Source organism: Diplotaxodon limnothrissa, linkage group LG13 (genome assembly GCF_057381915.1).
Source record: "Diplotaxodon limnothrissa isolate DT_005_m linkage group LG13, D_limnothrissa_male_GT1.1, whole genome shotgun sequence".
Classification (NCBI taxonomy): domain Eukaryota; kingdom Metazoa; phylum Chordata; class Actinopteri; order Cichliformes; family Cichlidae; genus Diplotaxodon; species Diplotaxodon limnothrissa.
The window spans coordinates 33,822,424-33,845,791 of NC_140608.1; the positions used below are offsets into that span (position 1 = coordinate 33,822,424).

At 41.3% G+C, this 23,368-nt stretch overlaps 2 protein-coding genes across 2 annotated transcripts; one reads left to right on the plus strand and one right to left on the minus strand.

Annotated features, from left to right (window-relative positions):
- Nucleotides 1-606: 606 nt before the first annotated feature.
- Nucleotides 607-5,104, plus strand: LOC146620585 (uncharacterized). The gene is made up of 12 exons (XM_085369025.1): nucleotides 607-621; nucleotides 802-874; nucleotides 967-1,244; nucleotides 1,546-1,625; nucleotides 1,898-1,999; nucleotides 2,104-2,309; nucleotides 2,425-2,524; nucleotides 2,600-2,762; nucleotides 3,756-3,853; nucleotides 3,983-4,136; nucleotides 4,339-4,465; nucleotides 4,737-5,104. Exons 1-12 carry the CDS (start codon nucleotides 607-609, stop codon nucleotides 5,102-5,104), a joined length of 1,764 nt encoding a protein of 587 aa, XP_085225151.1.
- A 700-nt stretch (nucleotides 5,105-5,804) lies between these two features.
- Nucleotides 5,805-13,966, minus strand: LOC146620586 (uncharacterized). The gene is made up of 7 exons (XM_085369026.1): nucleotides 13,586-13,966; nucleotides 7,549-8,225; nucleotides 7,259-7,304; nucleotides 6,932-7,023; nucleotides 6,743-6,853; nucleotides 6,213-6,489; nucleotides 5,805-6,029 (listed from the first exon to the last, which is right to left on the minus strand). Exons 1-7 carry the CDS (start codon nucleotides 13,964-13,966, stop codon nucleotides 5,805-5,807), a joined length of 1,809 nt encoding a protein of 602 aa, XP_085225152.1.
- Nucleotides 13,967-23,368: the final 9,402 nt, after the last annotated feature.

A 23,368-nucleotide genomic window follows, 5' to 3' on the forward strand; every position in this document is an offset into this window, starting at 1 on the left:
GACATAGGTGTAGTTTTTATTAGCTAAATCTGGTGAAGTTGTGGTAAAATGCCAACATTAGCCTATTCGTTGTAGCAAGCTAGCTGGCAGCTAAAATTTGCTAAATTCAGTGATGCCCCTGTCACTTTCAGGAGTTAGAGGCCCGTGTTATAACGGCGGCACAAGATATAATCAACAGGTTAGCTCAAAGTCTTCAGCAACCTAATACCACATGTATACCAAATGCTGAGCACTCTCACGAGCACTCAGTTGGACAAGCCGAGACCCCAAAAGATACAGTGCAGGCGGAGATGGCAAGGTTAGAAATTGTATTGAACCATTATACTTTTAATCATTTGGATTAGTAAAAAAAAAAAAATCCCTGCATTTTGAAAATTATTTCTGCTTCTCACATATAGGTCATTTCCAGGATTTTTTACCAAAAAAAGGGGGAAAAATCGCTTTTCCCCACTCCAAAGTAGCACGCCGAGGCCTAAATCCAGCAAGCCATTCAGTGTATATATATATCTAGTGAATAAAGGCTGCACCAACACTCCTTCTGCTAGTGAGGAGCTGCAGCTGAGCCAAGCAGGGCTGGGAAAGAGATCCCTCATCTTGACTGATGATATGAGCCATACAATGGTAATGTAGTTAAACTTATATAAGAGAAATGCATTTACATAAAAAAATAAACATGTTCTATATCAAATCATAATGATAGACATGCAAATGATAGTTGGTTTGGGTCATATATTAGCACTGATAAAAATATTTCTGAATTATGTAGTTTTACCAATTGTGTCCCCTTATGTACTGTTTTAGATTAATAAACTGATAACTGAAGAATATCCCAAAATGGATGGAGTGCAAGGATGGTTGTTGCACAAGTCATCAGGTGCATAATTTTCCTCTTTGAAATTATTTTTTTTAGATGCTAGTGAAAGTTGAAAATGGTACAATGTTTTTTCTATTAATCTGTGTATTTAGGTGGTCAAGGTAGGAGGAAACTTTTAGCAATTCCTCCTGATGTAAATGGCTACACAGGAAGACTGATCCGCAACGTTTCCAGTGCAGGAAAGACCCTCTTGTATGTTGTTCCGCTGCAGCAGGACCTTGATCTTACTCCTCTTCCATCAGATGCAGCTGAATTTCAAACCATGCCAAAGGCTTCTTGTCAGGTGTGCAAGGAAAGTATGCCTCTGCATATCCTAGCACTCCATGTCAACAATTGTGTGAAGTCTCAGTCAACAGAAGAGGAAGATGAGGTGAATTTATGTTATATTGTGGAATATTGCCTTATTAACAGTCTATAAATATTTGGGATATTTGTGCACGTAATTATAGAAGGCTTTTTTTTGTGTGTGTGACTATTCTGTTTTTGTTAATGTACAATACATTGTAGTAATTACAATTGTACTTCATAGACTGATGTCCAGCTTCTGTCTGTCATGAATTCACCAAGTTTTTGTAGAGAGCCTCTTGACATGAAGCAGGTGATAATGTTCAATCCACATATTTACAAATCATTGTTTCTTTTATGTTTTAACAGTATTTCTTTTTCTCTAGGACATGAAAGAATGCCCAATCTGTGTTTGCTGCTTTCCAGTGAATGAGATTGCCCAGCATGCAAGCCTGTGTGGTGAAAGGTTCGTTCAAATTTATACATATTAAACACATTTTCCTATGTTTACATCGGATTCCTTTTTAAAATTTTTAAGCCATTACAGTTTTGAGCTCAGTATGTAGTTACAGTAAATACTTACTTGGTCCACATTTTAATGCTTACAGTATATTTGAAACACACAATGTAATCACCGTACCTATTAAGCTCAGGACCCAATTTAAATGGCAGTAAAATCAGTTAAAAGACATCATAAGTTACATCACATATATTTTTGCTATTGTTCATAATTTTTAGACCTGAGGACAGTTCCACTCACATGACAGACGTTTATGTCAGTACTGACTCTGAGTGCAGTGTGCCAAGCAACAGAACAGATCCTTTAACTGATTTAGTCAGGTATGATTTATATTATTTGCCCTTTCAGATTATCTGGTTTTGTTTATAATACATTTGCTTTCATTTTAAGAAACAAAAATAATTTTATATTTTTTTTTTCTCAGTGAAGCAGATGTGCTACAGTGGCTTTCAAGTCAGGTGGATACCAGCAAAAACTTTAGGATTTGCATCACTCGCAATGATCTTGTTCAAAGAGGCTTCATTCAGTGGCAACGACAGAAGAAGGCTTCCCCTGTGAACAAACTCCACGTGACTTTTATCGGAGAAGCAGGAATTGATACTGGTGCATTAAGCAAAGAATTTTTGACTGGTATAGCTATGTACATTGTACTTACAGTTCAGATATTGAATATGGCCAAATCAAATTAAGATAAAGTATAAGGTTAACCCTTTAAATTATTTTGTCTTTCTGTATCTCTATGTAGAAATGATGCATGGTATTGAGACTCGACTGTTTGAAGGCAGTGGCAAGAAGGGAAAGAGTCCTGTCTACTCTATCAGTGATTTAGAAAGTAGTTTCTACAGGTTTGTCTGTTTTTATACATTTCCGAGGATTATGTAGCATATGAAGCATGTTAAATATTTCTTTGTATCTTGCAGAACTGCAGGAGAAGTGTTTTCAGTGAGCCTTGCACAGGGAGGTCCACCACCATGCTTCCTGAGAAGCTGGTGTTATCATTTTCTTGCAACAGGAAACTTCGATATTCTTCAGCTGACCAAAGATGATGTGGATGACACAGAATATAGGTCTCTAATCGAAAAGGTGAGCTGTGTTTGTACAGACTAGTGGAAAAGTGCTGATTGTTTGTGTGTGTATACAGTGTTGGGGAGTAACGTAAGACATGTACCGGCGTTACGTATTTAAAATACAAAATATGAGTAACTGTATTCCGTTACAGTTACCGTTTAAAAAGGTGGTATTTAGAATACAGTTACTTTGTTGAAATATATGAATTACACAGCGGCAGCGTTACGGTTGCCATGGTTACAGGGTGACGCGTGCTCTCTCTGCGACTGTGTGTTTCCTGGATGAGAGAGAGCCTTTTGGTTGTTGTTGTTGTGCTAAGCTAATAGGCAGTGTTACAGTCATAGCCCTAAAGAATGTAGCCTCATGGACAGTCTAGTCCGTGCTGCAGGGAGAATGGACTGCCATACTCGTTATGTGTCTGTGAGCGAGGAGGGAGAAAAAAGAAGAGTGGACAAGTACGAGTTGTCATCAAGCAGAAACGGGAGCTGGAAGCATGTAAATATAATAATAACCACTTCAGCCAAGAAGAGAGCCTGACGAGCCCAGTTGTAAGTAAGCTATTAAGACTCGACTGTACACCGTGTTCGTGTTTTCCTCCGAAACAATAAGTTCCTTTGCAGCAGCCTTTCAACGCCTCTCTCTGTCTCTCACTAGCAAATTTGACCCAGACAACAAAGTAAAGCTAGTATTTGGCTTCGAGCCCGACACGAACCTGACATATTAGCCAGAGGTCCCTTTACTATGGTTCGGAGCCGCGGACCTTCAATAAGAGTAATAAATCACATTTATGTAGTTGTAAATAGCATGATAATATATTAAGTAATCCAAAGTATTCAGAATACGTTACTCTCATTTAGTAACGTAACGGAATACGTTAAAAAATACAGTTTGGGGCCTGTAATCTGTAGTGGAATACATTTTAAAAGTAACCTTCACAATACTGTGTGTATAGTTGCATAATTTCAAAAACTTGAAATCATTTATTGTTTTGTTTTTGTATGTTTTCAGGTGGAAGTGGCAGACAACCTGACAGACCTCACTGAAGACATTGTGAGCTGTGGTTACACAGGACTTGTGAAGTTGGACAAACGGGACAGTATAATAAGGTAGTATATTTTAATAGACAATATACCAACCAGACACATTTGAAAGTAATATTTTGTAAGTTAAAACCCTGGTTTAGACCACCATACCCCATCAGTTTCACTAATGACTGTGTTTGCTTTTCTAAATAGATCAATTGTTGTGTATGCTACGGTGCGTCTGACTCCAATGCTACAGCAAATCAGAAATGGCATGAAGATCTACAACCTTCTGGAGGTGATTGGAAGGCACGAAAGTCTCTGTTCAAACCTGTTTGTTCCCAGCGATGAGAATGATGATACAGCGGTAAATATGTCTTTATTTATTTCAGGTGTTTTGTTTTTAGAACAGATTCTAAAAATACATGTGATGCAGTAATAGCCCTGTGAGGACTTTTTTGTTTCAGCCTTTATTTAGGTTGCTCAGATTAATGACTATTGAAGAATATATATATTTGTTATTGTTTATTTGAAATCACAACACGTGACACCCCCCAAAATCTCTTTAGCCGGATGCTGATTACATAATGAGCATCCTTGAGCCTGAGCTGAGTGAGAGGGGAAGTCCAAGGCATGCCAAAGAAAATGCCATCATCAACTTCTTCCAAGACTTCCTGGAGAACCTTGAAACCTCAGGTTTGTGCCGTCGGCCAGTTACTGATATTATCATCAAACCAACATTAACACAACAGCTGTTACAAATATAGTGTTGTAACATTTCTTTCAAACGTACTGTACTCTGCAAAATTGTCATCACGGAACTGAAATCTCTGTAAAGATTTGTTTATATGTTTTGATGTTTTATACAATCTACCACATGTCTAAATGACAAAATTGGTTTTGCATATTAATAAATTTTGTGGCATGACAGTTAAAGATTTAAAGTAAGTCAAATCTGCTTCTTCAGATCAGGATAAAGACAAAAAGAGCTGTGAGTATGGGATACAAGTCCTACAGGACCAGGAACAGGACCAGGAAGAATACTGGATTTCCAAACACCAACCACCGAGAATGTCTGTCCCAGCGATTATGCAGTGGTTAACTGGACAAAGACACAAACCATGCCTTCCTTCAGAAAGGGCAAGTTTTAAAATACATGTAAGATTTGAGCATCAATGCAAAGATACGATGCCTGGACACTACATATGTTACCCACTTGTAAGTGCCTGCACAAACACAATCATCTTTCCTGTGGCACACATGAACTCATACACCGAGTTCACAGAAGTTATGACAACAGCTGTCACAATGGGGAGAGATTTCAGCCGTGTGTAGTTGACACTCAAATAGCATGCCATCACAAGTTATGCAGTATTGCACTGTATTTCTACTATTTGTGTAACCCTTTAGACCTATTTCAGTTCTTGGAACAGCGTAAGAAAGGAAAAAAGATTTACAGTTAGATTATTTTTCCATGTTGTTTCACTTACTTTTTGTTCTTATAATGTTAAAAACTATGTTCACAAAACGGAGGAGCCCATTCAGAAGACTGCATTCATAAAAACTTGAGTCTAAGATTCAACTTGTTCGCAAATTAAATTCTGTAAGTCTGAAGAAGTTTAAGTGAATTTTGTTTAAATATATTTTCTGTATATAAAGCATGTAGTTTTATTTTGTTACAGAAAAGTTTTCCACTGTGAAATTGTAAATTTATTGATATCGCAACTGTTTTGCTGAAAATAAATATTCTTACACTTGATGAATTGTTTTTTTCAGTCATTAAAATGATATCATTTAATTGTTTAGAGTATTTATTGGCATGACATGTTAAACAAATTTAATCAATCCAGTTACAAAAACATCAGACATGAGATGCTTAACTGACTGTGGCTACTTTAAACATGAAGTTATAAAAGGTAAAAACAGTATTTGATGCAATTAAAAAAGATATAATCTGAAAATACATCTTAAGATTGATTGATTTGCTATTTTGTCATTACAATACAAATAATGTGGTCAAATCCTATGAGAAAGGCTAACTGAGTGGGTTCTGTTGTGTTACTGAATGAACTATGATGTAGTTCAGCACTCTCTCATAAAGGTCTCTTCCGTTGTCAAAGGAGGGACTAAGAGGATGAATGGCTGCCCTCAGTCCTGCCATCTCCTCAGGCCCCAAAGGACACTGTATTGGTGGAAGAACTACACCACCACTCTCTGGTCTCGAACAGTCAAGGTCCAAAGAGAAATGTTCTTGAATGTCCTGAAAATCCACTTGCTTTTGTTATGAACAGTATAACTATAGTATGCAGCAATTAAAAAAGTATGTTAAAGTCTTTAAAAACAAAGACAGGTGCACATGTTAAATATATGCATGTCATGAATTTCAAGGTACAAAAACATAAGCGTTATAAAACATCTGTAATAGCACATTTTATAGTCATACCTCAGTGTTTTCTGGTGGAGCGACAGGATTTTGAAGAAGTCCAATAGTCCAAAGTTGATTAGGCGTAAGATTTTGTTCTGTTCGCAGTGCATGATTATCCCACCCGTTCTTGAAAGTGTCAAGGTCCTTCTGCAGACGTTCCACAAAGATGTACTGAGCACAGAACAGGTGGAGGCTGTTGGAGGGGTCGAGCAGGCTGTCTTCCTCAAGGTTGTGAAGTAGCTCATAATAAACACTGGTTACAGCCATCCAGACATCACGCCACAAGCGCTCAACTCTACAACATAAAAAATATCAAAAGAACAGTAGTTTACAAATCCAGGCTTGTACCTGTTTTTGATTTACTAATGATAAAAGACCCATGTATTTAAAAATAAATGAATAAATATTGAATAAGACGCTGGTGAATGTGATGATTGATTTGGGTTTACAAGAAAGAGATGATATATATATATATATATATATATATATATATATATATATATATATATATATATATATATATATGCTAAGTCCTGTATATAACTTACCTTTGATTGTGAACACTTTTTCTTGAAATGTAGCTTGCTCTGCCACAACCACGAACAGTAAAAATGCAATGAGCAATGCCAACATTTTCGACACCCTGGTCTCCTCTAACTCTGCATGACGAAATAGAATACAAACAAGTGTTCAGAAGGTTGAATAATAATATAGCATGTATCAAGGTTGTACATTACCTTAAAGGAAAGCCAAACTGTTCAACAGAGCTCACAAAGAAGCCTAATGCAGTTGATGCCTTGTTATTATTTCCAGCACCAAGGTACATTATCTGGAAAATAATTTATGAATAACTGATTTTGTTTTGAAGAAACAAACACAATATCTAACCAACTAAGAACACCTGACAGTTATATACTTTCTTAAAGTAAAATAAAGACAACTCAACACTAATGAACGTAAATTTCTTGTCAAAGGAGTGGAAGAAGAATACGCCACTTTCTCTCTATAGGGTAGTTAATTAATTTTGAGAAAAGAAATTGTGATTGCAATGGAATATTGTTTACCTTTCGCGAATAGCCATCAATCCCAGCAAATATAACTATGCCATATCTAAAAAAGAAAAATGTGAAACACACACACACGTCCAAGTATAACATTTGTCCACAAGTCAGAATTTATCAACTTGTTTTTTTCTTTGCTTACTAAACAGGAATTTTTTTTTTACTTTGTAGAAATAGAAATTTACCTGAATCCTCTAACCGTTAACGTAAAATGCCTTATGCTCAAATCATAAATGAAAATAGTTACAGTGTATCCAGAGTACTGAACATACAAACACGTACTGTACACAAACCTGATGAGTTTGTGGTTTGTATCTACATGGACCAATGAGAGGGGACCTTTTACAGAGTACACTCTTCTTGCAACACAGCCGACAGATGCCATCCTTTCTAGGATTCCTGCAGCATCTACCCTATGCATCGATGCAGACACTTGCTCCCATTTGACACGGTATCCCATGGCCTGCAGTTCCCCCATCATCATTCGATAGCCGATGTGTGGCAGTCTCCTTTTAACTGATCTAACAAGGCTGTCCAGCTCATCATCTGTGACACTGCTATATGATGCATGCACTGAAAGTCCATACTCTTGCATCCGACGAAATAATGTCCTTTTGCTGACACCCAGAAGCCGAGCTATACTTGGAATGGAAAATTTCATGTTGATGAGGCTTTGCAAACATTCTTCTGATATACTAAGTTTACGTTGTCCTCCCGCTGTGTATACAACATCAACAAGAGAAGAATGTGGGTGTCTCTCTCCGTCTTGAAAATTTATCAGTCTCAAAAGATTGGATAAGGCATTAAGAATATCTTGTGGTACTGCTAAAATATTACCAAATGACCGTATAAGTCTCAATTCATGACTGATGACATAATGCAAATAGTCCATATCTACAGGTCTGCGTTGTACAGCTCCATGAAGCTTTGTTAGCAATCTTTCATAGAACTGCCTCCTTATTAATGGTACCTGGAAAAGAAATTGATACATTTGCTAATTGTGCACTAATGACATATCAATCTATGCATACGTACATGAACACAACAGGAAGATAAAGAAATTAAATCATTTACATCAACAAGTACATCCATTTCATAGGACTTTTAATGAATTTTAGTTTAAAATACATTTGTGATTTAAAAATACTTAAAAATGCAAAATATGTGAAAACTTTTTGTCCAGATTGGAGCAGAATATTCATATTTAAAATTAATTTAGTTACAAATGGCTTGGTACAGCACCCTTTTTACACTGACAGACAGGCAACTATTTTGTTTTAAAGAGTACGGCAAGCAAAGATGTATAAAAAAAAACAGGTGACCTGCAACACTGCCATAAAGACATTACTTGCAACCCTACACTTGTCTTACCGTTATGTGCCTGGAATCTGCCATTGCTTAATATGTTATCATCACCACTGGCCATCAGGAGTAAGGCTCTGGCACCCTTGTAGATACCTTTGCAGTTTGAACCTCAAATCCCTGTACTGCAGAATCCATTTCAAAGTTAAAGTGTTTGTTTATTCACAAAAGAGACAGGGGCATCACTGAATTTAGCAAATTTTAGCTGCCAGCTAGCTTGCTACAACGAATAGGCTAATGTTGGCATTTTACCACAACTTCACCAGATTTAGCTAATAAAAACTACACCTATGTCCAGTCGAGTGAAATAGCAAAGAAAGACGACGGAAAATGATTACTTACCTGTGGTTTAGAGGGTCCACTTGAACTTGATGCAGCCATTATTGAAAGAGGCAAAAAGAGAAAAATGGCAGCTTGGTCAGCACGAGCAATGGACTCTATAATGTCTGCAAATTCATGCGGGTCGGAATCCCCGCCCCCTCAAGCGCGCCTCCGGATGCCAAAACAGTGCCAGCAGATTGAAACTGAAAAATGGTTTGAAACCGAAAAATGGATTGAAACCGAAAACTGGTTTGAAACCGAAAAATGGATTGAAACCGAAAAAAAAAAAAATTGTAAGCGAAAACAAAAAAATTACAGTATTAATTAATTGTTTTTCACTATCCATTTTTTTTTCGGTTTCAATACAAGATTTTTCAGTACGTTTATTTCAGTTACAATATTTTTTTTCGGTTTCAATCCATTTTTCGGTTTCGTTTCAAGGTGGCATCGTTCTGATTCCATAAGGCACCAATACAGGCCCTGGTGATATGTAGTTGGCCTCAGCCATGACCACACCCTGGTGTAATGTAAATGTCCTAAACCAGTAGCAAAGGCCCTGGTGTAATGTGAATGACCTTAGCCAACACCACTGGCCCTGGTGAAATGTGCATGATATCAGTCAGCACCACAGGCCCAGGCGTAATGTGGATGGCATCAACGAGCAGCAGAGGCCCTGGTGGTTTGAAGATGGCCTCAAAGCAAGCACTGTCCCTGGTGTAATGTGGATGGTAGAAGTTGGCATCAAAGGCCCTGATGTAATGCGGATGGCCTCATCCAAAAGCACAGTCCCTGGTTTGGTTAAGATGGCCTCACAGGAAGCACTGTCTCTGGTGTAATGTGAATGGCCTTAGCCAACACCACTGGCCCTGGGAAATGTGCATGATATCGGTCAGCACCACAGGCCCAGTGGTGTAATGTGGATGGCCTCATCCAACAACACTGGCCGTGGTGAAATATGGATGGTTTTGGACAGCACCACTTGCGCTGGTATAATGTGGATGACATCAACGACTAGCACAGGCCCTGGTGAAATGTAGTTGGCCTCAGCCAGTAGCACAGGCCCTGTTGTTAGGTGGATGGCATGAGCCAGCAATGCAGGCCCTTGTGAAATGTGGATGGCCTCATCTAACAACACTGTCCCTGGTGAAATATGGATGGTATTGGTCAGCACCACTGGCCATGTTGTAATGTGGATGGCATCAGCCAGTATCACATGCCCTTGTGTATTGTGGATGTCGTCAGCCAGCAACACAAGCCCTGGTGAAATGTAGTTGGCCTCACCCATTAGCACAGGCCCTGGTGTAATGTGGATGGCCTCATCTAACAACACTGTCCCTGGTGAAATATGGATGGTATTGGTCAGCACCACTGGCCCTGGTGAAATGTGAATGGCCTTAGCCAACACCACTGGCCCTGGGAAATGTGCATGATATCGGTCAGCACCACAGGCCCAGGTGTAATGTGGATGGCATGACCAAGCAACGCAGGCCCTGGTGAAATGAGGATGGCCTCAGCCAGCAACAAAGGCCCTGGTTTTGTGAAGATGGCTGGGAAAACAGGTTTTGCAGCTGTTTGAGCTAAGATTTCCAAGTTATTCACATAATGAAAACCTATACTTTGTTTCGGTCGAGTTCCCCATTCAAATGCATGTAACAGTGAGAAACGCACTGTCTTGGCGAAAGAAAGCAGTCACGGCTGCCGAGGCGAGCCGTGTGGATATAGAAGGAGGACCCAAGATGCAGGCAGTGGATGAGATACCGGTGGTTTTATTTACAGAGGTGTAGTGGCAAACAAACAGTGGGGCATAACAAACAACTAAAGACACCTAAACTGGGAGAACTAAAATAACAGACCTGGGAGCATATGACAACGGATGATGAATAGCAGAGAGACGCAGACGAGGAACAGGACACCGTGGAACACAGGGTAACAGACTGACACAGAGTTACACAGACTGACACGGAGGAACACAGACGAACCGGCAACAGGCAGGAGAACACACAGGGCTTAAATACACACACACCAGTAATCAGGGGATGAGAGACAGGAGGGCAACACAGCTGGGAGGAATCTGGGCTGACGGGACAGGGGAAACGTAAACTGATCACACTCACATACGACGCGGACCTTCACAATAAAACAGGAAACTCAGATACATGGAACCAGACAAGACATTGAACTAAACAGACAGATTCAGATGCAGACTCAGAGGCAGATCGAAAATATAACACACAGAACTCAAACAATAATAATCATCATCATCATAAACTAGAAAATGATAACTAAAAGCGCTGGGTCACCGACCCAGGACCATGACAGTACCCCCCCCCCTCAAGGGCTGGCTCCAGACAGCCCAGCAGAAACACAAAAACGGACCAAAACCAAAAAGGAAAAAAAAAAAAAAAAAAACACCCGACCAGGGTGGGCGGAGGGGGCCCAGGACGGAGGGACAGAGTCCAAAAGGCCCAGATGGTCAAGTTCAGGAGGCCGACCATGCGAACGGCAGCGGGGCCGGTCCCGATGCCGGCCACGCAGTAGGCAGCGGCGTGGAAACAGTTCTGGGGGCCGACCGTGCGGACGGCAACAGCGGCGTGGAAACAAGTCCGGAGGCCGGCCACGTGGAAGGCAGTGGCGGCGTTCAGGAGGGCGTCCACGGCGGCGGAGATGCCCAACAGGCGGCCAGGCAGATGACCGACGATGTGGAGGTGGTAGTAGGGGACCTGAAGGCTGCGTGGCCCCTGCAGCCCCAGGTGAAGCGGAGGCTGGACCAGACGAGGCGGACGCTGAAGCGGAGGCTGAAGCCGGGCCAGGCGACGCTGCTGATGAGGAGGCTGAAGCCGGACCAGACGAGGATGAAGACGCAGAGGCTGGACATGAGGATGAAGACGCAGAGGCTGGACATGAGGATGAAGACGCAGAGGCTGGACATGAGGATGAAGACGCAGAGGCTGGACCAGACGATGAAGACGCAGAGGCTGGACCAGACGATGAAGACGCAGAGGCTGGACCAGACGATGAAGACGCAGAGGCTGGACCAGACGATGAGGACGCAGAGGCTGGACCAGACGAGGCTGAAGCAGATGCAGAGGCCGGACCAGGCAAAGCAGCTGATGAGGATGCTGAAGCTGGACCAGGCAAAGCAGCTGATGAGGATGCTGAAGCTGGACCAGGCAAAGCAGCTGATGAGGATGCTGAAGAGGAGGCCACTGCAGGTGATGCGGAGGCTGGACCAGGCGAGGATGAAGACACGGAGGCTGGACCAGGCGAGGATGAAGACACGGAGGCTGGACCAGGCGAGGATGAAGCAGTGGCTGGACCAGGCGAGGATGAAGCAGTGGCTGGACCAGGCGAGGATGAAGACACGGAGGCTGGACCAGGCGAGGATGAAGACACGGAGGCTGGACCAGGCGAGGATGAAGCAGTGGCTGGACCAGGCGAGGATGAAGCAGTGGCTGGACCAGGTGAAGCGGATGAAGCCGAAGCATGCGCTGGACCAGGCGACGCTGAGGATGCTGAATCCGGACCAGGCGACGGCGTGGAGGATGCAGCAGAGGCCGGGCCAGGCAACGGCGTGGGGGATGCAGACGGAGGCGCTGCAGCAGGTGGCGGCATGGATGAAACTGCTGCTGCAAGCGTGGATGAGGCTGCTGGTGGAGCAGCTGGTGGTTGGACGGGCTCCTCGGGCCCCCCAGCTGACGAGGAAGAAGGCTGGACGGGCTCCTCGGGCCCCCCAGCAAAAACAGTCTCAGAACCAGTGGGCACTGGAGCCCCTGGCACACACAGAACAGAACCAGCAGGTGTGGAGACCTCTGGCAGGAACGCAACAGAACCAGCAGGCACACGGGCCTCTGGCAGGAACGCAACAGGACCAGCAGGCACACGGGCCTCTGGCAGGAACGCAACAGGACCAGCAGGCACACGGGCCTCTGGCAGGAACGCAACAGGACCAGCAGGCACACGGGCCTCTGGCAGGAACGCAACAGGACCAGCAGGCACACGGGCCTCTGGCAAACACATAGCGGCCTGCAGCTGCGCAGAGCATTGACCCTGCTCAGGCAGCGACAGCTCTGTGCAGTCCTCAGCTGGCTTCTTAAACTCCAGGGGTCCAGAGTCTGATGGGGGCTGAAACCCAGCCTCTGGGGAGGCCCTGGAGTGCATCTCAGTCTCAGAACTGGCCAGCCTTTGAGGAATGTTGACATTGTTCTTGGGTTTGTCTCTCTGCTTAGAGTACGGAGTTGTTGAACTGTCCGTTATGGGTTGGACTGACATGGCTTGCTGTACAGGAGGAGTAGGTGAAGGTGATGGCTGAACAGGTAGTGGAGCAACTGACACAGGATGCAGGGCTGGTGACTGCTGAACTGAGGATAAAGCTAATGATTCTTCTGCTAACCGGGCTACTGACTGGGCCATGGATTGTAACAGGGTTTGTAATAAGTCTGGCTGTGACTGTAATTGAGCTATGGATTGTGAGGCTGAATGTGGCGGAGGTGGCGACTGGGCTTCTGGCCGGGCGGCTAACTGAGCTTCTGGCCGGGCGGCTAACTGAGCTTCTGGCGATAAACAGTTTTTGTCCAGTGCCGTACAGAACATCACCCCTGAGTAAACGGTCCCACAGTTCAGACCAACAATACTGTCCTGTCCACTCACCACAGCTGGCTGCTCGGAAATCCCCAGGTCCGACTGTGGCGAGGAGCGTCGGCAGCGTGAGCGCCGTTTCCCCCTCGAAGGCTGGGTTGACGGGCCGGGCAGAACATCCTCTGTCGGACTGGGCAGTGAAGCATGAGCTGCAGGGTGGGTGGTAGCAGCCGGGGGGTGAAGACGGAGTCCATTCAGAATGAAATTCTGTGCGAGCGGGTGAAGTGAGCTGAGCAGCCAGGGGAGACCAGAAACCAAGCGCTGTAGCCGATTAGCCACGGCTTGGCGAAATTCTCTCCCCTCGTGCTCCAGCCACGCGTTGATTAATTTGTCCACGGAGTAAACAATGTCCTCCCGGAGCTCCTTGGGCGGGTTGAATGCTGCTGGGTCCATAGTGGCCGGTTCGTACTGTCACGGCTGCCGAGGCGAGCCGTGTGGATATAGAAGGAGGACCCAAGATGCAGGCAGTGGATGAGATACCGGTGGTTTTATTTACAGAGGTGTAGTGGCAAACAAACAGTGGGGCATAACAAACAACTAAAGACACCTAAACTGGGAGAACTAAAATAACAGACCTGGGAGCATATGACAACGGATGATGAATAGCAGAGAGACGCAGACGAGGAACAGGACACCGTGGAACACAGGGTAACAGACTGACACAGAGTTACACAGACTGACACGGAGGAACACAGACGAACCGGCAACAGGCAGGAGAACACACAGGGCTTAAATACACACACACCAGTAATCAGGGGATGAGAGACAGGAGGGCAACACAGCTGGGAGGAATCTGGGCTGACGGGACAGGGGAAACGTAAACTGATCACACTCACATACGACGCGGACCTTCACAATAAAACAGGAAACTCAGATACATGGAACCAGACAAGACATTGAACTAAACAGACAGATTCAGATGCAGACTCAGAGGCAGATCGAAAATATAACACACAGAACTCAAACAATAATAATCATCATCATCATAAACTAGAAAATGATAACTAAAAGCGCTGGGTCACCGACCCAGGACCATGACAAAAGCGTTTTTGTACAACTTCATATAAATAGCTGTAACTTTTGATAGAAGACTCAGACAAACATGTTTATGGCTTTATCTTATAGAACTCAAGGTCTCCGTGCTGGGAAAACAGGTTTTGCAGCTGTTTGAGCTAAGATTTCCAAGTTATTCACATAATGAAAACCTATACTTTGTTTCGGTCGAGTTCCCCATTCAAAATGCATGTAACAGTGAGAAACGCACTGTCTTGGCGAAAGAAAACGTTTTTGTACAACTTCATAGAAATAGCTGTAACTTTTGATAGAAGACTCAGACAAACATGTTTATGGCCTTATATTATAGAACTCAAGGTTTCCGTGCTGGGAAAACAGGTTTTTCAGCTGTTTGAGCTAAGATTTCCAAGTTATTCACATAATGAAAACTTATACTTTGTTTCGGTGGAGTTCCCCATTCAAATGCATGTAACAGTGAGAAACGCACTGTCTTGGCGAAAGAAAGCGTTTTTGTACAACTTCATATAAATAGCTGTAACTTTTGATAGAAGACTCGGATACACATGTTTATGGCTTTATCTTATAGAACTCAAGGTCTCCGTGCTGGGCAAACAGGTTTTGCAGCTGTTTGAGCTTAGATTTCCAAGTTATTCACATAATGAAAACCTATACTTTGTTTCGGTCGAGTTCCCCATTCAAAATGCATGTAACAGTGAGAAACGCACTGTCTTGGCGAAAGAAAACGTTTTTGTACAACTTCATATAAATAGCTGTAACTTTTGATAGAAGACTCAGACAAACATGTTTATGGCCTTATATTATAGAACTCAAGGTCTCCGTGCTGGGAAAACAGGTTTTTCAGCTGTTTGAGCTAAGATTTCCAAGTTATTCACATAATGAAAACCTATACTTTGTTTCGGTCGAGTTCCCCATTCAAAATGCATGTAACAGTGAGAAACGCACTGTCTTGGCGAAAGAAAACGTTTTTGTACAACTTCATAGAAATAGCTGTAACTTTTGATAGAAGACTCAGACAAACATGTTTATGGCTTATATATTATAGAACTCAAGGTCTCCGTGCTGGGAAAACAGGTTTTGCAGCTGTTTGAGCTAAGATTTCCAAGTTATTCACATAATGAAAACTTATACTTTGTTTCGGTCGAGTTCCCCATTCAAATGCATGTAACAGTGAGAAACGCACTGTCTTGGCGAAAGAAAGCTATTTTGTACAACTTCATATGAATAGCTGTAACTTTTGATAGAAGACTCGGATACACATGTTTATGGCTTTATCTTATAGAACTCAAGGTTCCCGTGCTGGGAAAACAGGTTTTGCAGCTGTTTGAGCTAAGATTTCCAAGTTATTCACATAATGAAAACCTATACTTTGTTTCGGTCGAGTTCCCCATTCAAATGCATGTAACAGTGAGAAACGCACTGTCTTGGCGAAAGAAAGCGTTTTTGTACAGCTTCATATAAATAGCTGTAACTTTTGATAGAAGACTCAGACAAACATGTTTATGGCTTTATCTTATAGAACTCAAGGTTCCCGTGCTGGGAAAACAGGTTTTGCAGCTGTTTGAGCTAAGATTTCCAAGTTATTCACATAATGAAAACCTATACTTTGTTTCGGTCGAGTTCCCCATTCAAATGCATGTAACAGTGAGAAACGCACTGTCTTGGCGAAAGAAAGCGTTTTTGTACAACTTCATATAAATAGCTGTAACTTTTGATAGAAGACTCGGATACACATGTTTATGGCTTTATCTTATAGAACTCAAGGTCTCCGTGCTGGGCAAACAGGTTTTGCAGCTGTTTGAGCTAAGATTTCCAAGTTATTCACATAATGAAAACCTATACTTTGTTTCGGTGGAGTTCCCCATTCAAATGCATGTAACAGTGAGAAACGCACTGTCTTGGCGAAAGAAAGCGTTTTTGTACAACTTCATATAAATAGCTGTAACTTTTGATAGAAGACTCGGATACACATGTTTATGGCTTTATCTTATAGAACTCAAGGTTCCCGTGCTGGGAAAACAGGTTTTGCAGCTGTTTGAGCTAAGATTTCCAAGTTATTCACATAATGAAAACCTATACTTTGTTTCGGTGGAGTTCCCCATTCAAATGCATGTAACAGTGAGAAACGCACTGTCTTGGCGAAAGAAAGCTATTTTGTACAACTTCATATAAATAGCTGTAACTTTTGATAGAAGACTCAGACAAACATGTTTATGGCTTTATCTTATAGAACTCAAGGTTCCCGTGCTGGGAAAACAGGTTTTGCAGCTGTTTGAGCTAAGATTTCCAAGTTATTCACATAATGAAAACCTATACTTTGTTTCGGTCGAGTTCCCCATTCAAATGCATGTAACAGTGAGAAACGCACTGTCTTGGCGAAAGAAAGCGTTTTTGTACAGCTTCATATAAATAGCTGTAACTTTTGATAGAAGACTCAGACAAACATGTTTATGGCTTTATCTTATAGAACTCAAGGTTCCCGTGCTGGGAAAACAGGTTTTGCAGCTGTTTGAGCTAAGATTTCCAAGTTATTCACATAATGAAAACCTATACTTTGTTTCGGTCGAGTTCCCCATTCAAATGCATGTAACAGTGAGAAACGCACTGTCTTGGCGAAAGAAAGCGTTTTTGTACAACTTCATATAAATAGCTGTAACTTTTGATAGAAGACTCGGATACACATGTTTATGGCTTTATCTTATAGAACTCAAGGTCTCCGTGCTGGGCAAACAGGTTTTGCAGCTGTTTGAGCTAAGATTTCCAAGTTATTCACATAATGAAAACCTATACTTTGTTTCGGTGGAGTTCCCCATTCAAATGCATGTAACAGTGAGAAACGCACTGTCTTGGCGAAAGAAAGCGTTTTTGTACAACTTCATTTAAATAGCTGTAACTTTTGATAGAAGACTCGGATACACATGTTTATGGCTTTATCTTATAGAACTCAAGGTCTCCGTGCTGGGCAAACAGGTTTTGCAGCTGTTTGAGCTAAGATTTCCAAGTTATTCACATAATGAAAACCTATACTTTGTTTCGGTGGAGTTCCCCATTCAAATGAATGTAACAGTGAGAAACGCACTGTCTTGGCGAAAGAAAGCGTTTTTGTACAACTTCATATAAATAGCTGTAACTTTTGATAGAAGACTCGGATACACATGTTTATGGCTTTATCTTATAGAACTCAAGGTCTCCGTGCTGGGAAAACAGGTTTTGCAGCTGTTTGAGCTAAGATTTCCAAGTTATTCACATAATGAAAACCTATACTTTGTTTCGGTGGAGTTCCCCATTCAAATGCATGTAACAGTGAGAAACGCACTGTCTTGGCGAAAGAAAGCGTTTTTGTACAACTTCATATGAATAGCTGTAACTTTTGATAGAAGACTCGGATACACATGTTTATGGCTTTATCTTATAGAACTCAAGGTTCCCGTGCTGGGAAAACAGGTTTTGCAGCTGTTTGAGCTAAGATTTCCAAGTTATTCACATAATGAAAACCTATACTTTGTTTCGGTCGAGTTCCCCATTCAAATGCATGTAACAGTGAGAAACGCACTGTCTTGGCGAAAGAAAGCGTTTTTGTACAGCTTCATATAAATAGCTGTAACTTTTGATAGAAGACTCAGACAAACATGTTTATGGCTTTATCTTATAGAACTCAAGGTTCCCGTGCTGGGAAAACAGGTTTTGCAGCTGTTTGAGCTAAGATTTCCAAGTTATTCACATAATGAAAACCTATACTTTGTTTCGGTCGAGTTCCCCATTCAAATGCATGTAACAGTGAGAAACGCACTGTCTTGGCGAAAGAAAGCGTTTTTGTACAGCTTCATATAAATAGCTGTAACTTTTGATAGAAGACTCAGACAAACATGTTTATGGCTTTATCTTATAGAACTCAAGGTTCCCGTGCTGGGAAAACAGGTTTTGCAGCTGTTTGAGCTAAGATTTCCAAGTTATTCACATAATGAAAACCTATACTTTGTTTCGGTGGAGTTCCCCATTCAAATGCATGTAACAGTGAGAAACGCACTGTCTTGGCGAAAGAAAGCGTTTTTGTACAACTTCATATAAATAGCTGTAACTTTTGATAGAAGACTCGGATACACATGTTTATGGCTTTATCTTATAGAACTCAAGGTCTCCGTGCTGGGCAAACAGGTTTTGCAGCTGTTTGAGCTAAGATTTCCAAGTTATTCACATAATGAAAACCTATACTTTGTTTCGGTCGAGTTCCCCATTCAAATGCATGTAACAGTGAGAAACGCACTGTCTTGGCGAAAGAAAGCGTTTTTGTACAACTTCATATAAATAGCTGTAACTTTTGATAGAAGACTCGGATACACATGTTTATGGCTTTATCTTATAGAACTCAAGGTTCCCGTGCTGGGAAAACAGGTTTTGCAGCTGTTTGAGCTAAGATTTCCAAGTTATTCACATAATGAAAACCTATACTTTGTTTCGGTGGAGTTCCCCATTCAAATGCATGTAACAGTGAGAAACGCACTGTCTTGGCGAAAGAAAGCTATTTTGTACAACTTCATATAAATAGCTGTAACTTTTGATAGAAGACTCAGACAAACATGTTTATGGCTTTATCTTATAGAACTCAAGGTTCCCGTGCTGGGAAAACAGGTTTTGCAGCTGTTTGAGCTAAGATTTCCAAGTTATTCACATAATGAAAACTTATACTTTGTTTCGGTCGAGTTCCCCATTCAAATGCATGTAACAGTGAGAAACGCACTGTCTTGGCGAAAGAAAGCTATTTTGTACAACTTCATATGAATAGCTGTAACTTTTGATAGAAGACTCGGATACACATGTTTATGGCTTTATCTTATAGAACTCAAGGTTCCCGTGCTGGGAAAACAGGTTTTGCAGCTGTTTGAGCTAAGATTTCCAAGTTATTCACATAATGAAAACCTATACTTTGTTTCGGTCGAGTTCCCCATTCAAATGCATGTAACAGTGAGAAACGCACTGTCTTGGCGAAAGAAAGCGTTTTTGTACAGCTTCATATAAATAGCTGTAACTTTTGATAGAAGACTCAGACAAACATGTTTATGGCTTTATCTTATAGAACTCAAGGTTCCCGTGCTGGGAAAACAGGTTTTGCAGCTGTTTGAGCTAAGATTTCCAAGTTATTCACATAATGAAAACCTATACTTTGTTTCGGTCGAGTTCCCCATTCAAATGCATGTAACAGTGAGAAACGCACTGTCTTGGCGAAAGAAAGCGTTTTTGTACAGCTTCATATAAATAGCTGTAACTTTTGATAGAAGACTCAGACAAACATGTTTATGGCTTTATCTTATAGAACTCAAGGTTCCCGTGCTGGGAAAACAGGTTTTGCAGCTGTTTGAGCTAAGATTTCCAAGTTATTCACATAATGAAAACCTATACTTTGTTTCGGTGGAGTTCCCCATTCAAATGCATGTAACAGTGAGAAACGCACTGTCTTGGCGAAAGAAAGCGTTTTTGTACAACTTCATATAAATAGCTGTAACTTTTGATAGAAGACTCGGATACACATGTTTATGGCTTTATCTTATAGAACTCAAGGTCTCCGTGCTGGGCAAACAGGTTTTGCAGCTGTTTGAGCTAAGATTTCCAAGTTATTCACATAATGAAAACCTATACTTTGTTTCGGTGGAGTTCCCCATTCAAATGCATGTAACAGTGAGAAACGCACTGTCTTGGCGAAAGAAAGCGTTTTTGTACAACTTCATATAAATAGCTGTAACTTTTGATAGAAGACTCGGATACACATGTTTATGGCTTTATCTTATAGAACTCAAGGTTCCCGTGCTGGGAAAACAGGTTTTGCAGCTGTTTGAGCTAAGATTTCCAAGTTATTCACATAATGAAAACCTATACTTTGTTTCGGTGGAGTTCCCCATTCAAATGCATGTAACAGTGAGAAACGCACTGTCTTGGCGAAAGAAAGCTATTTTGTACAACTTCATATAAATAGCTGTAACTTTTGATAGAAGACTCAGACAAACATGTTTATGGCTTTATCTTATAGAACTCAAGGTTCCCGTGCTGGGAAAACAGGTTTTGCAGCTGTTTGAGCTAAGATTTCCAAGTTATTCACATAATGAAAACCTATACTTTGTTTCGGTCGAGTTCCCCATTCAAATGCATGTAACAGTGAGAAACGCACTGTCTTGGCGAAAGAAAGCGTTTTTGTACAGCTTCATATAAATAGCTGTAACTTTTGATAGAAGACTCAGACAAACATGTTTATGGCTTTATCTTATAGAACTCAAGGTTCCCGTGCTGGGAAAACAGGTTTTGCAGCTGTTTGAGCTAAGATTTCCAAGTTATTCACATAATGAAAACCTATACTTTGTTTCGGTCGAGTTCCCCATTCAAATGCATGTAACAGTGAGAAACGCACTGTCTTGGCGAAAGAAAGCGTTTTTGTACAACTTCATATAAATAGCTGTAACTTTTGATAGAAGACTCGGATACACATGTTTATGGCTTTATCTTATAGAACTCAAGGTCTCCGTGCTGGGCAAACAGGTTTTGCAGCTGTTTGAGCTAAGATTTCCAAGTTATTCACATAATGAAAACCTATACTTTGTTTCGGTGGAGTTCCCCATTCAAATGCATGTAACAGTGAGAAACGCACTGTCTTGGCGAAAGAAAGCGTTTTTGTACAACTTCATTTAAATAGCTGTAACTTTTGATAGAAGACTCGGATACACATGTTTATGGCTTTATCTTATAGAACTCAAGGTCTCCGTGCTGGGCAAACAGGTTTTGCAGCTGTTTGAGCTAAGATTTCCAAGTTATTCACATAATGAAAACCTATACTTTGTTTCGGTGGAGTTCCCCATTCAAATGAATGTAACAGTGAGAAACGCACTGTCTTGGCGAAAGAAAGCGTTTTTGTACAACTTCATATAAATAGCTGTAACTTTTGATAGAAGACTCGGATACACATGTTTATGGCTTTATCTTATAGAACTCAAGGTCTCCGTGCTGGGAAAACAGGTTTTGCAGCTGTTTGAGCTAAGATTTCCAAGTTATTCACATAATGAAAACCTATACTTTGTTTCGGTGGAGTTCCCCATTCAAATGCATGTAACAGTGAGAAACGCACTGTCTTGGCGAAAGAAAGCGTTTTTGTACAACTTCATATGAATAGCTGTAACTTTTGATAGAAGACTCGGATACACATGTTTATGGCTTTATCTTATAGAACTCAAGGTTCCCGTGCTGGGAAAACAGGTTTTGCAGCTGTTTGAGCTAAGATTTCCAAGTTATTCACATAATGAAAACCTATACTTTGTTTCGGTCGAGTTCCCCATTCAAATGCATGTAACAGTGAGAAACGCACTGTCTTGGCGAAAGAAAGCGTTTTTGTACAGCTTCATATAAATAGCTGTAACTTTTGATAGAAGACTCAGACAAACATGTTTATGGCTTTATCTTATAGAACTCAAGGTTCCCGTGCTGGGAAAACAGGTTTTGCAGCTGTTTGAGCTAAGATTTCCAAGTTATTCACATAATGAAAACCTATACTTTGTTTCGGTCGAGTTCCCCATTCAAATGCATGTAACAGTGAGAAACGCACTGTCTTGGCGAAAGAAAGCGTTTTTGTACAGCTTCATATAAATAGCTGTAACTTTTGATAGAAGACTCAGACAAACATGTTTATGGCTTTATCTTATAGAACTCAAGGTTCCCGTGCTGGGAAAACAGGTTTTGCAGCTGTTTGAGCTAAGATTTCCAAGTTATTCACATAATGAAAACCTATACTTTGTTTCGGTGGAGTTCCCCATTCAAATGCATGTAACAGTGAGAAACGCACTGTCTTGGCGAAAGAAAGCGTTTTTGTACAACTTCATATAAATAGCTGTAACTTTTGATAGAAGACTCGGATACACATGTTTATGGCTTTATCTTATAGAACTCAAGGTCTCCGTGCTGGGCAAACAGGTTTTGCAGCTGTTTGAGCTAAGATTTCCAAGTTATTCACATAATGAAAACCTATACTTTGTTTCGGTCGAGTTCCCCATTCAAATGCATGTAACAGTGAGAAACGCACTGTCTTGGCGAAAGAAAGCGTTTTTGTACAACTTCATATAAATAGCTGTAACTTTTGATAGAAGACTCGGATACACATGTTTATGGCTTTATCTTATAGAACTCAAGGTTCCCGTGCTGGGAAAACAGGTTTTGCAGCTGTTTGAGCTAAGATTTCCAAGTTATTCACATAATGAAAACCTATACTTTGTTTCGGTGGAGTTCCCCATTCAAATGCATGTAACAGTGAGAAACGCACTGTCTTGGCGAAAGAAAGCTATTTTGTACAACTTCATATAAATAGCTGTAACTTTTGATAGAAGACTCAGACAAACATGTTTATGGCTTTATCTTATAGAACTCAAGGTTCCCGTGCTGGGAAAACAGGTTTTGCAGCTGTTTGAGCTAAGATTTCCAAGTTATTCACATAATGAAAACCTATACTTTGTTTCGGTCGAGTTCCCCATTCAAATGCATGTAACAGTGAGAAACGCACTGTCTTGGCGAAAGAAAGCGTTTTTGTACAGCTTCATATAAATAGCTGTAACTTTTGATAGAAGACTCAGACAAACATGTTTATGGCTTTATCTTATAGAACTCAAGGTTCCCGTGCTGGGAAAACAGGTTTTGCAGCTGTTTGAGCTAAGATTTCCAAGTTATTCACATAATGAAAACCTATACTTTGTTTCGGTCGAGTTCCCCATTCAAATGCATGTAACAGTGAGAAAC